Source organism: Leopardus geoffroyi, chromosome E1, assembly GCF_018350155.1.
Source record: "Leopardus geoffroyi isolate Oge1 chromosome E1, O.geoffroyi_Oge1_pat1.0, whole genome shotgun sequence".
NCBI lineage: Eukaryota > Metazoa > Chordata > Mammalia > Carnivora > Felidae > Leopardus > Leopardus geoffroyi.
In genome coordinates this window covers 24088680-24101183 of record NC_059330.1, presented here as the reverse complement: position 1 = coordinate 24101183, position 12504 = coordinate 24088680, and the positions used below count along the sequence as shown (strand labels likewise).

The window sequence follows — 12504 nt, the reverse complement described above, 5'->3', positions numbered from 1 at the left end:
TGAGTGAATAGTTTGGCACCTCAGACCATAGGCAAATGAGATCTCCTGTAGGAGGGTGGCGGCAGTGACAGTGGTGGAGGTAGGGATCCCAGGACAAAGTTGTGCTGTTTGGAAGAGAAGGAATTGCTTAAGGAATTGATTGATAGAGGGATAATCCAGGAGGTTGGTGGCTTGTAGAAACTAACACCATAGGGGAAAATGACTGGTTATGATGACAGGGAAGGAATTTGTCAATCTGACTAAATTTAAGAACCCACAATTTATTGCAGACCCTTCCCTACACACCTTATGTATGTTACCTCGCCTGTTCCTCACAACAAGCCTGTGAGTTAGGCACTGTTATTATCTCCTTTCAGGAATTTGGTATTTCAGAGAATTCTTAGTCTGTGGGTACCCTGTGCCTGCCCCCCATCCTGGCCAGAACTGCTCAGGAGTCATGAGATATAGTCGTTGCCTATTTTGGAGAATTGTAGATAATAAATTGTTCCTTCTCTGTGCTCTATTTCCCAGGTCACAAGGCCCTTAAAGCATTGTTGAGGTCATTGGTAGATCTTCAGGAAGAGTTACTTTTCCAGTACCCAGACACTAGATATCTAGTAGATGGGAGAAAGGCCAAAGCAGAAAGGTAAGGAAAGAATGGAGCTATGGAGTTGCTTATTTTAATCTGAATAGTTTCCCATCATTTATGAAAAAGCCAAATCCTCTGCAGGCAGATGTCAGACTTACTGTTAGTAAAACAGAAAGAGCCTCTTATATTTAACTGGTGGCCAGGATAGCACATAAATTGGGAATAGGGTTTTTCATTTTTATATTTACTTGGACTTGCTCCCCTTTGTGGGCATCTGCAAAACGCTTGCCTTCTGTTTAGATCTGTTTAAATTGGGAGATGAAAGCACATTGTTAATATTCTTTTTTTTTTTTTTTAATGTTTATTTATTTATTTTTTTTTTTTTAATTTTTTTTTTTCAACGTTTATTTATTTTTGGGACAGAGAGAGACAGAGCATGAACGGGGGAGGGGCAGAGAGAAAGGGAGACACAGAATCGGAAACAGGCTCCAGGCTCTGAGCCATCAGCCCAGAGCCTGACGCGGGGCTCGAACCCACAGACCGCGAGATCGTGACCTGGCTGAAGTCGGACACTTAACCGACTGCGCCACCCAGGCGCCCCAATGTTTATTTATTTTTGAGAGACAGAGCACAAGTGGGGGAGGGGCAGAGAGAGAGGGAGATACAGAATCCGAAGCAGGCTCCAGGCTCCGAGCTGTGAGCACAGAGCCCAACGCCGGGCTCAAACCCACAAACCATGAGATCATAACCTGAGCTGAAGTCGGACGCTCAGGCAACTGAGCCAACCAGGCACCCCAATATTCTTAATTAATGTTTGTGAAGCCCTTTGTGCCAATACCATGGAATTGCTGGTCACAACCATTTCCTTTTCAGTGAGGGAAGAAGTAGTTATTTTGAAGGGTAGAAATTTTTCAGAAAAGAGCAGAGTAAACCTGTTTTCTGAAATTTTCACATTTGATGAAGGATTTCCCCACACCCCCCTGTACCACCCATTGTTTGAACTTGCTGTGTATGGTACCTGCTTGCTTTTTTTTCCCCTGGGCTTATCTTTTGCTCCATTCTTTTCCACTGAGTTAGTTGCAGGGATAATAAGTAAGCTCACATTTATTGAGCACCTACTATGTGTTGGGGTCAGTAGTCCATTGAGGGCAATTGGCTTGATAGGTGGAGGTTGTATTACTTTCTCATGGAAGTTGCATTTATTGAAACATACTTTCCGTTCTGCTGCCTACCCCTTTGAGTTTTCTTCACATTTGGCTCTCTTCCTGTGATTAGACTACTATTATTCAGCTTTCCTGAACAATTCGTTACAGGGAGACACATTGCCCTTATTGATTTGGGGATTAAGGTCATAAAAGTATGATTATGTGTTTAATTTTTAAAGACCCATCTTGTAACAGTAGAGGCCTGGTTCATATGCATTTCTAATAATGTTTTTACAACCTCATTTATTTTTACGGTTTGCTTACCTTTTAAAAAAATATTTCTAAGCCAGTAGTTTTTATATTTATTTGAAAAGTTACATGAGTTTTTGATTGACCTCATGAACATTCTTTTCAAACAGAAAAAGCCATCCTCACATCTATGATGTTATTGAAAATGTAGACAGAATAGGGAAGGCCTAAATACTCGACATCATGTGAGCTTAGCTTTTTATTTGGGTAATGTTTGTTTTCATTGGACTTAGTGTTCTTACTGGTTTTCTAGTGAGGAAGAGATTTCCAGTGAAGATGAAGAGCTAGTAGAAGAGAAGAAGAAGCAGAGAAAGGCCCCACCAAAGAGGAAGCTAGAAATGGAGGACTATCCCAGCTTCATGGCCAAGCGTTTTGCCGACTTCACAGTCTATAGGAACCGCACACTTCAGAAATGGCATGATAAAACCAAGCTGGCTTCTGGAAAACTGGGGAAGGTGTGTGTGTGTGTGTGTGTATTTGCGCGCGCGCATGTAAGTACATGTGTGTAACAGAGGTTGTGGCCACCTGAAGCAGTTTTAAGAAATTGGAACTACAGCTCATGCATCTTATATTTATGTAGCTCATTATAATGTCATGATGTAATAGTAATCGGTCATTACTGTAGAAAATTTACTGAACTCCCACCATTGGGGTTTATACTATTCAGACCTGGGATTTTAACTTTATTAGAAAGAGTATTTTATTCTAGAAATTATGGCCTCATAAGTGTTCAGATGTTTGGGAACACAAACTACTTAAAGAAGTAGATTTTTAAACAGTTATGAAAGATGCAGAAGTTACTCTCTGGGTATAGGAAAGTAATACAACCTGCTTAAGACTAATTTTTTTTTTTTTTTTCCTGAGAACAGTTACAGCCATTCAGAAACTCGATCTGTAATACAAAGTCCCTCCTGAGAGGAGGATCGTCTGTTTCTCTGCTGACACAGAAAGATAGAGAAACCAATGTAGCTGCCTTCAGCACACACTTTCTGCATTATCTGACACTGGTTAATGTTGCAGGGTTTTGGTGCCTTTGAACGCTCAATCTTGACTCAGATCGATCATATTCTGATGGACAAAGAAAGATTACTTCGAAGGACACAGACCAAGCGCTCCATCTACCGAGTTCTTGGCAAACCTGAACCATCAGCGCAGCCTGTCCTGGAGAGTTTGCCAGGACAACCGGTAAGAGCTCTGTGATGCTGGGTGATTACCGTGAGTAGTTTCTATGAGGCTAATTAGCTGAAAAATCTGATCACCTGCTTGTAGATGTCATTCTTGGTATAAGAAGTTAGTGAAAGAAAGGGAAAAAGCACTACTTTACTAGATTGTTGACAAAGTAAGAGTATATGGAAGGACAAAATTCTTTTAAAATGGAGCTATTGTTAACTTCTGTGTAGTCTTCTCTTATTTTTGAGTTTGATAGGAGTCTGGTAATGGAAGCATTCATAATCCAGTTTTTATAATTCAGTTTTAAAGCTACTTCTTTGGAAATGTCAGTATTGAAGTGAGTGTGTACTTTAGGCTTTATATTGGACATGTAGATACTACAGAAAAGGATCCAAAATTAGAACAAATTCTTTTGTTTAAAGGAAACTTTTATTTATAGAAACATATACTTAATAATTTTTTTCAAAATTCAAAAGAATTTAAAATGAAAAGTAAAATTCCGCTTCTTAGATTGAACCAATGTTCACAGTTATAACAAGCTTTTTCTATTCATATAACTATATACACATATAACACATATATCTATATAGAAATATGGTTACATATTTTTAATTAAATGGAATGGATATGTGTATTTATAAATATATAAAATATTATAAACTATATGTAAAATCTTACAATTTTTAAATTTAAATTTTCCTAGAGATCGATTATATAGAGATCAATTTCATTTTTCCTAATGGCTACTGAACATTCCCTCTTATGGGTGTGTACTATAATTTATTTAAACAGTGGATATTTTTGTTGTCTCCAGCTTTAGAAACAGTGCTATTGGAAATATTCATGAGCATTTATAATATGTGTATTTGTGTGGACATATGGATAGATTTCTCAAAGTGGAAATAGCAAATCAAAGAGAGTACACGTTTTTTTAAAAGTTTATTTAGGGAGAGAAAGCATGAGTGGGGGAGGGGCAGAGAGAGAGAGAGAGAGAGAGAGAGAGAGAGAGAGAATCCCAAGCAGGCTCCACACTGTCAGCACAGACCCCAACGTGGGGTTCAAACCCACAAACTACGAGATCATGACCTGAGCCGAAGTTGTACGCTTAGCTTAACCCAGGCGCCCCCACATTTTAAATCCTGACACGTGTTACTGATTCCCTCCAGAAAGGTTGTATTAGTTCCCATTTCCACCAGCTGGGTTTTCTGGCACTGATTGTTGCTAGTTTTAGAAGTGAAAAATGGTGTCTTCTTATTTTAATTTTCATGTATTTAATTAGAATGAGGTTAAACATTTTTATATGATTATTGATCGTTTATGGTTCTTTTTCTGCCAAGTGCCTATTGATGTTTTTGTCTACTTTTTTATTGGAATGTTTTTGTTCTTTAATTTAAGAGTTCTTTATATCTTAAGGAAAAGTGCTTTGACTGTCATACACATTATACGTAGTAGCTACATTACTTCAATAACCTTTTTGGATTCACTCCTTCCTCTTTTCTCCTTGATTCAGGAGATCCTTCCTCAAGCCCCTGCCAATGCCCACCTGAAGGACTTGGATGGAGAAATCTTTGATGACGATGACTTTTACCACCAGGTATAATTTTCATACTTTTTTCTTTTGTTACAGATCAGGTGCTAGCATTTTAAAACAGCTCATAGAATTCTCTGGTCTACTTTGGAAGGAGGATAGACCCAGGGAGTTAGAAGTGCTGTCTTCAGAATTGACTTACTGTGTAGTTCTGTATCTGTTTTTCCTTTCCTGTCTTGTATTTTTCCTTTTGAAATGAAAACAACTACAACTACTTTGTTAGTTGCTGCAGAGTATAAATTATGTGTAAAACAGCTGAGCTTCTTTGAGTCAGGTGGTTCATTCTTTCTCAGACATTTTTGAGAATATTAATGTAATAGAGGACTTTTTGCTAGTTATTTGGTTTCTTGTACTATTACTGTTAGATTGGGATATGGAGCTAAAGGGCTGGGATCCCAGAGTTCTTGAATTGAACTTCTGGTTCTATTACCTATTAAGTCTCTTGTGTTTTGTGTGTGTGTGTTGGGGGGGGGGGGCCTCTTCAAATCAGTTAAATATGTATTGAGATTGTCTGCTACCATTGATTATAATTACAGTGTAATGTTTTGAAGACAGAAAGAATTGGTAGAAGTCGAAATATGGCCCAGCTGTTGATCCCTCTTTGCAAATGTCCCTCAGTTCTTTCCCTTGATATTATTGTCTGCTGGCATGCTGCTCTTTTTAATGATGCTGGTGACTCTGAATGTAGTTTGGGCTATTCTAAAGAACTAAAATATTTTCCTGTAATCCTGGGTCTCCGGGTAAGTTATACTTAATGAAATCTGCTTTAGGATGTACCCTTTCTAGCTCTGGGAATCAAGGAGGCTATTCAGCAGTGATGCACCAGCTTTTGTCGAGCCATTATTTATCGAGATACCCTTTTTTTCTCTGCTGAATTTTTAGTGTATTAACTTTGCCAAGGAATTTCAACTGCTTGTTGAAGGTTTAGCCATGATGTATTATGTATTGGGAATATGAAGGAAAAAATTTGGGAAAATTACACTACAGGGCCAATAGAACAGGTGATTCTATATAGGGGATACCTCTGAGTCTTTGCCATTAGAAGAGAAAGAGACTCTCTAACAATCTTTCTATTCACTCTGGAGTGTTCAATGAAATTATTGCCATAAGTGAGCCTTAAAAGTAATGATGAGAGGGTGTAAGAAAGAGGATTGGTGTGGCCTCAGGTGTTCCTAGTCAGAGGTCCTGATTCTTTTTTCCTTTTCTTCTCTTATTATATCCATTTGTCAGAAGAGCAGGGAACTCTATTTTGTTCTAGAGTGTCTATAAGGAATTACCTGATATGGGATATTAATGCTGTATAACTGTGTGAGATCATGGGAGACAATCAAAAATGCTCTAGTCTTCATTAATTGAAGTGTACATTGTTCGATGAAAGTGCATCATAAATTAAATAGGCTTAATAAAATAAACTGAAATTACTGGGGAGAAAGAAGTTGCTTCCACTGGCAATCCTTGGTCTGATTTTTTTTTTTTTCCCCCTAGAGGTCTGTTTAAAAAGAAATAGCATTACTTGATTGGCCCTTCATCCCAATTAATAATTTTACCTTCGATAAATTCTGATTTCAGAGTTATGACTAGTCACATCTTAGCTTTTCCCCTTGCTGGTTAATTGGGGTGCTGGGGTTAATCTAAATTAAAACTTAAACTAATAGAGGTCAGCAAGGCAGCTGAAACACCTGAGTGAAACAAATGGGGCTGCCAGGCGCAACTTTATCTTGGCCGTTTCCCAAGAGGGAAGTGGCAGCAAATTGGAGTTGTTTCAGCCTTCTGTAAAGGTGAATGATGGGTGACACTTGTTAATGTACAGCATCTCCGGAAGCATTCCAGATTGCTTTGCTGCTGCACCAACTGCTGCCATCCATGCACAGTCAGTAGGAACTGGACCAGTTGCCAACATCTGGCAGCACAGCAAGGAATGGGTGCAAGTCCTGAAACCCCGCAGATTCTAAATATGGTGCTTAGAACTGTGCAGGCTTTAATCACTTACCACTCTTTGGCAGCAGGCTCCGACAGCTTATCCTAGCCTCGTACATCACATCCCGACATCTGCTGAGCCGCAAGGCAGCTGCACATTCATTTTCTCTTCTTGCCTTTTCTCTTTGCCTCCTATTCCTCTTATTCTTCCCACTTTCCCCCCGCCTCCCTTCAGTTTTCCTCTCCCTCCCCAATATACTTCTTGGGAGAGATGATCTGTGAAGATTACTGCTTCATTGTGTGCAAGTAATTGTGGTGATGCCAGGCCCTTGACAGACACAGCACAGCACCTGTTCTGCTGACCTGGTTAATTTCTTCTGTTGAGTGGGATTTGCCCGAGATTGGAGCTGAAGCCAATTCAATGATAAGGCTAAAGAAAATGGCTGTATGTTTTCTGTCACCTCCCAATTAAATTGGCTTCATAAAGTGCTTTCCTTTATTTGTCAGGGTAGTAAGCCTGAGCTAAGTGTTGCATTCAGAAGTGGCACAATGTATTACAATGGACCTGTGAGTTTTCATTTGTGTTTTTTTTTAATGTGGTCATATGGAAGAGCTGGGTGGTGAATATAATACACTTCGCCTTTTTTTTTTTTCTTTTAACCATACTTGAAGCCAGACTCTTTGGGTCCGTGTTTTGTAAGGAAGAGATTATAGCCACATTGAATTTTAATGTTTCATTGTAAGGGTTTAAAGGCTTACTTGGTTAATTCAGGCTGTGTAAATGCCCTAACTACTGAGAATGATATTCAGGGTCAGAATACCCAACATACACACACACACACACACACACACACACATTCATTCATTCATTCTCTCTCTCCCTTTGTTTCATAATGGGCCTTTAATTACTACAACTTTGAAAATATATTTGTATTATTTAATAAAGCGACATGTGTATGTGTATACATACTCAGACACTGAAGAGTATCAGATATCATAAGTAATCATATCATTTTTGAGCTGAAAGAACTTTAAAAGAAACTGCATCCCTGAGAAGTTAAGTAACTTCCTGGAAGCTGTATAGTAAATGGTGACATGAATGCTTGATCTCAAGATTTTTGAGACCGAGTCCTGTTCTTTCTGTACCTTTATTTCTTAAATATTTCATTCTTGAGCCATAAAAAGACTTCACTATAGTATTATACCTTTTGGTTTGTAAATAAGCATCATTTTCTTATAACCAGAAGAAATATTATTTGTGTTGGAAAGTCATTTTTTTCTTCTTAGAAGGCAAATGATTTATTGAACTCCTGTTACTTAACAATTCTGATGAAAAAATTAGCTTTATAGTTGTGTTACTGGTTTGTCTGGAAACTGGAATTGCTAAAAGCTTGAAGTATACCCAGTGGAAAGATTTCATGAGAGAAACTGTTCACCTGCTGTAGGCATTGCAGTTTCCCTCTCAAGTGGAATTAGTTTGCACTTGGCCTATTTCTTATCAAAGCTCATCCCTAAAGACAATTTCACAAAACAGGACAGTTGTAAATGACCACAAAGGATGAGCCATTGAGAAATGTTTTCAGTGTCTGTTTTTCATTTTCATTATCCTGTGTGCTGAGTTCTAGAAGATACGTTGTCTATATCACCATGTAAGGTTTTTCTTTGCTTTCATTTGCTTTTTTAAACCATCAGTTGATCTTTGACTTGATAAGTCTGCATCCTTTAACGATTTGAGGAAGGGCTAACATTTACTGAACATTGGTTATGTGCCATCTCCTTGGCTTAGTAGATAGGTACTTGACATACATCTTTATTTAATCCCCACAATATCTCCAGGTTGAGATATGACTGCACTTAACAATAAGCTATATAAAGTGACTGCTTTTATTCTTTTCATATCCCAGACCTCAGACTAGTTTCTTGTCACTTCATGAGGTATTTTGTTCTGAAAGGGCTAATTGAGCTTAGATATTGACAAATCGATTCCTGGATTTCTAAGGGTACATTAGGATTTTGTATGTTGCTTCTGGCTCTGTTTGGTTTTGATCTGGTTTGTCCTGTCACTTTGAATTTAACCAGGAGTGTCTAGAGAAAGGCATAATAGGTTTTGCTCTTTCGACGACCACTTTGATGGGTTAAATTTCTCCTTTCACATGCCATCAGGACATGTCTATAACTGACCTTGCCACATGCTGGACTTCTGTATCCAACACATCTGATAGTGGCATAAGCAAGTAATTACTAATTCGTTGAACTATAAAAGTCGATAATGTTAAGAAAGAGAGAAGAGGCAAGCTTTCTGGCAAGATGGTTTACCTTAATTAAATTGGTGAGTGATTAATATGGACAGTTGATATGGTGGCTTTAATTGCATACATTTAGATCTTAGTGTGAGTAAGATGTCTCAAGCCATTCCTATGGTTAATGGCAATACAATATTCTTTTTAAAAAAAAATTTTTTTTTTTTTAATGTTTATTTATTTTTGAGACAGAGAGAGACAGAGCATGAACAGGGGAGGGGCAGAGAGAGAGGGAGACACAGAATCTGAAACAGGCTCCAGGCTCTGAGCTGTCAGCACAGAGTCCGACGCGGGGCTTGAACTCATGGACCGTGAGATCATGACCTGAGCCAAAGTCGGACGCTTAACCGACCAAGCCACCCAGGCGCCCCGCAATACAATATTCTTACTGTTGGCATGTATCTTTCCAGTGGTTCAGTTGATGGTTAATAATATACTTCAAAGTTTAATTTGAACCTGTTCCTTTTAATTAGTTGTCAAAAAACAGATACCTTTGTTCAGAGCAGTATTTCATTTTTAATTTTACTTTTAGATGTTACTCTTACTTGAAACATGAGTTATGTTTCTTGAAAATTTGATAAAATTTGGGCCACCTGGGGCTAAGCATCCAAATTTGGCTCAAGTCATGATCTCATGGTTTGCCTGGAGCCTGCTTCGGGTTCTGTGTCTCCCTCTCTCTCTGCCCCTGCCCCGCTCGTACTCCATCTCTCTCTCTCTCTCTCTCTCTCTCTCTCTCTCTCTCTCTCTCTCTTTCTCTCTCTCACACACACACACACACTCACACACACACACAAAAATAAATAAAACATTTTTAAAAAATTTAGGGGCGCCTGGGTGGTTTAGTCGGTTAAGTGTCTGACTTCGGCTCAGGTCGTGATCTCATAGTTCATAAGTTCCAGCCCCAGGTCGGGCTCTGCACTGACAGCTCAGAGCCTGCTTGGGATTCTGTCTCTCTCTCTCTCTCTCTCTCTCTCTCTCTCTCTGTCTCTCTCTCTCTCTCTCTTTCTGCCCTTCCTCCACTTGCTCTCTATCTCTCTCTCTCAAAATAAATAAAAATAGGGGCGCCTGGGTGGCTCAGTCGGTTGAGCCTCTGACTTTGGCTCAGGTCATGATCTTGTGGTTTGTGAGTTCGAGCCCTGTGTAGGGGGCAGAGTCTGGAGCCTGCCTCAGATTCAGTGCCTCCCTCTCTCTCTGCCCCTCCCCTACTCGCACTCTGTGTCTCTCTCTCTCAAAACTAAATAAACATTAAAAAATTTTGGGGGGGCAGCTGGGTGGCTCAGTCAGTTAAGCGTCCGACTTCGGCTCAGGTCATGATCTTGCGGTTCGTGAGTCTGAGCCCCGCGTTGGGCTCTGTGCTGACAGCTCGGAGCCTGGAGCCTACTTCAGATTCTGTGTCTCCCTCTCTCTCTGCACCTTCCCCTCTTGAGCTCTGTCCCTGTCTGTCTCTCTCTCAAAAATAAATAAACATTAAAAAACATTTAAAAAAATTTTCTTAAATAGATAGATAAAAATAAGCTTAAAAATTTTGATAAGACTTACTACACATAGACCTTTATGATTATTTTAGAGCGGACTTATATATGAAATACATACACTTGAAAATTGATATCATGGCTAAACATATAGCAGATAATTAATCAGCTAGGTTTCTTGAGGCATAGTATAGATGTTTAAAAAGAAAAAAAACCCAAACCAAATACCAGTGTCCAATTCAACTCTAGTTTTACCAATTACAAGATTATTTTGTGTACCATGTATAAGAATTTTATTTGAGATACATTCTAACTTCTGTGCTGCCATTGTTGATCTGTCAGTGTTTAGACCCAAAGTCAGCATCAGTATTGGCATTTGACTGCTAGCCTGGGCTTGTTATTGTGGAAGCTGCACGAAATAGGAGGCCAAAAGCCACATTTTATTTTATTTTATTTTTAAGTTTATTTATTTATTTTGAGAGAGCGTGCATGGGAGGGGCAGTGGGAGAGGGAGAGAGAGAGAATCCCAAGCAGGCTCTGCACTGTTAGCACAGAGCCTGATGTGGGGCTCGAATCCACAAACTGCAAGATCATGACCTAAGCCAACACCAAGAGTCAGACGCTCAACCGACTAAGCCACCCAGGCACCCCTCAAAGCCACATTTTAAATGCAAGGTCCAGAAATTTCATCCAACAGTAATGTCAAGGGAAGGTTTACATGGCTGGCCCTCATTTCTTTCTGTTTCCTTGCTTTGCAAAACATCAGAGCACGACTTTAGTAATACTACCTCGTTTAACAAAGGCAAAACCTCAGAACAAAACCTGAAACAGTACATTTTATGGAGCCAGCTAGGAAAGAGATAAGAATTGGCTTAGAACTGTTGAAGAAACTTTTTCAAACACAGGTGGTATCTTGGGAATTTACTAGGCAAATATGTGGCCAAAATTGCCTTTTCTGTACTAATAAGCACAAAGTCAGCCAGCTGAGTGTAAATCAAACATATGACTCCAGCAGTATTTTAGTGGCCCCAAGTGAAGAATTTGGTACTTCTCAAAAAACAGGGAACACTACTTCCCTAAAGTAGGTTATGATGTCTTCATATTAAATCACCTGCAATGTAAAGCTCCTTTAAGGTAAATTTTAGGGGAAATGATCTAGCATAGAAAGAAGTTAATAAGCATCTTTTAAAATTTTTGTGTATTGGGGATCTAGGATAGAACATAATTGGTTTAAAGTTAGATAGCATCGGGGCGCCTGGGTGGCGCAGTCGGTTGAGCGTCCGACTTCAGCCAGGTCACGATCTCGCGGTCCGTGAGTTCGAGCCCCGCGTCAGGCTCTGGGCTGCTGACTCAGAGCCTGGACCCTGTTTCCGATTCTGTGTCTCCCTCTCTCTCTCTGCCCCTCCCCCCGTTCGTGCTCTGTCTCTCTCTGTCCCAAAAAATAAATAAACGTTGAAAAAAAAAAAAAAAAAGAACTGTTTAAAGTTAGATAGCATCTTTGAAGAACATCAAGGCCAAACTGTCTTTTTACAAACTGGAGCCTAAAGCAAGTATATGACTAGTATAAGGATCACTCCACCTAGTGAGTTAGGACATTGAAATCCAAGAATTTGTACTCTGGGTTTGATTTTTGTTTTCAGCATATTAAACTGCGTTTTGATCTGACATGTTGAAAATCCATTTGAAAATTTCCTTTTCAGAATATATCTGTTTAGGAAAGGTCCAGTGTATCTGTTTGCACTCTGACAGTTCATATGTATCACTTTTATGCAATTATGAACTTCATTCAATTAACATTTATTATACCAGGTGATAGGTTTTTAAAGACTAAGAAGACAAAATCCCTGCCCAAGGAATTTGTGTCATCTTACAAGAGTGAAGTTCTCTCTTAATTTGTATGGTCACATAGCTCCTCCTTTAAGAGTGTGACTTCATTAAAATTTATGTGGAGAAAGTAAATGGTGGAAGAGAGTAATCAGGTCCTTGATATAAAAACATACATGTTGGGGCGCCTGGGTGGCGCAGTCGGTTAAGC

The 12504-nt window shown here is 39.3% G+C and overlaps 1 protein-coding gene across 2 annotated transcripts in view; it reads left to right on the top strand.

Moving 5' to 3' along the window:
* Window positions 1-12504, top strand: part of AATF (apoptosis antagonizing transcription factor) — a 105287-nt gene that overhangs the window by 37650 nt on the left and 55133 nt on the right. For both annotated transcript variants that reach the window (XM_045488135.1, XM_045488134.1), the window contains exons 5-8: window positions 511-625; window positions 2276-2477; window positions 3043-3207; window positions 4703-4786. In XM_045488135.1, coding sequence (XP_045344091.1) covers window positions 511-625; window positions 2276-2477; window positions 3043-3207; window positions 4703-4786 — 566 coding nt within the window. The remainder of the gene's footprint in view (window positions 1-510; window positions 626-2275; window positions 2478-3042; window positions 3208-4702; window positions 4787-12504) is intronic.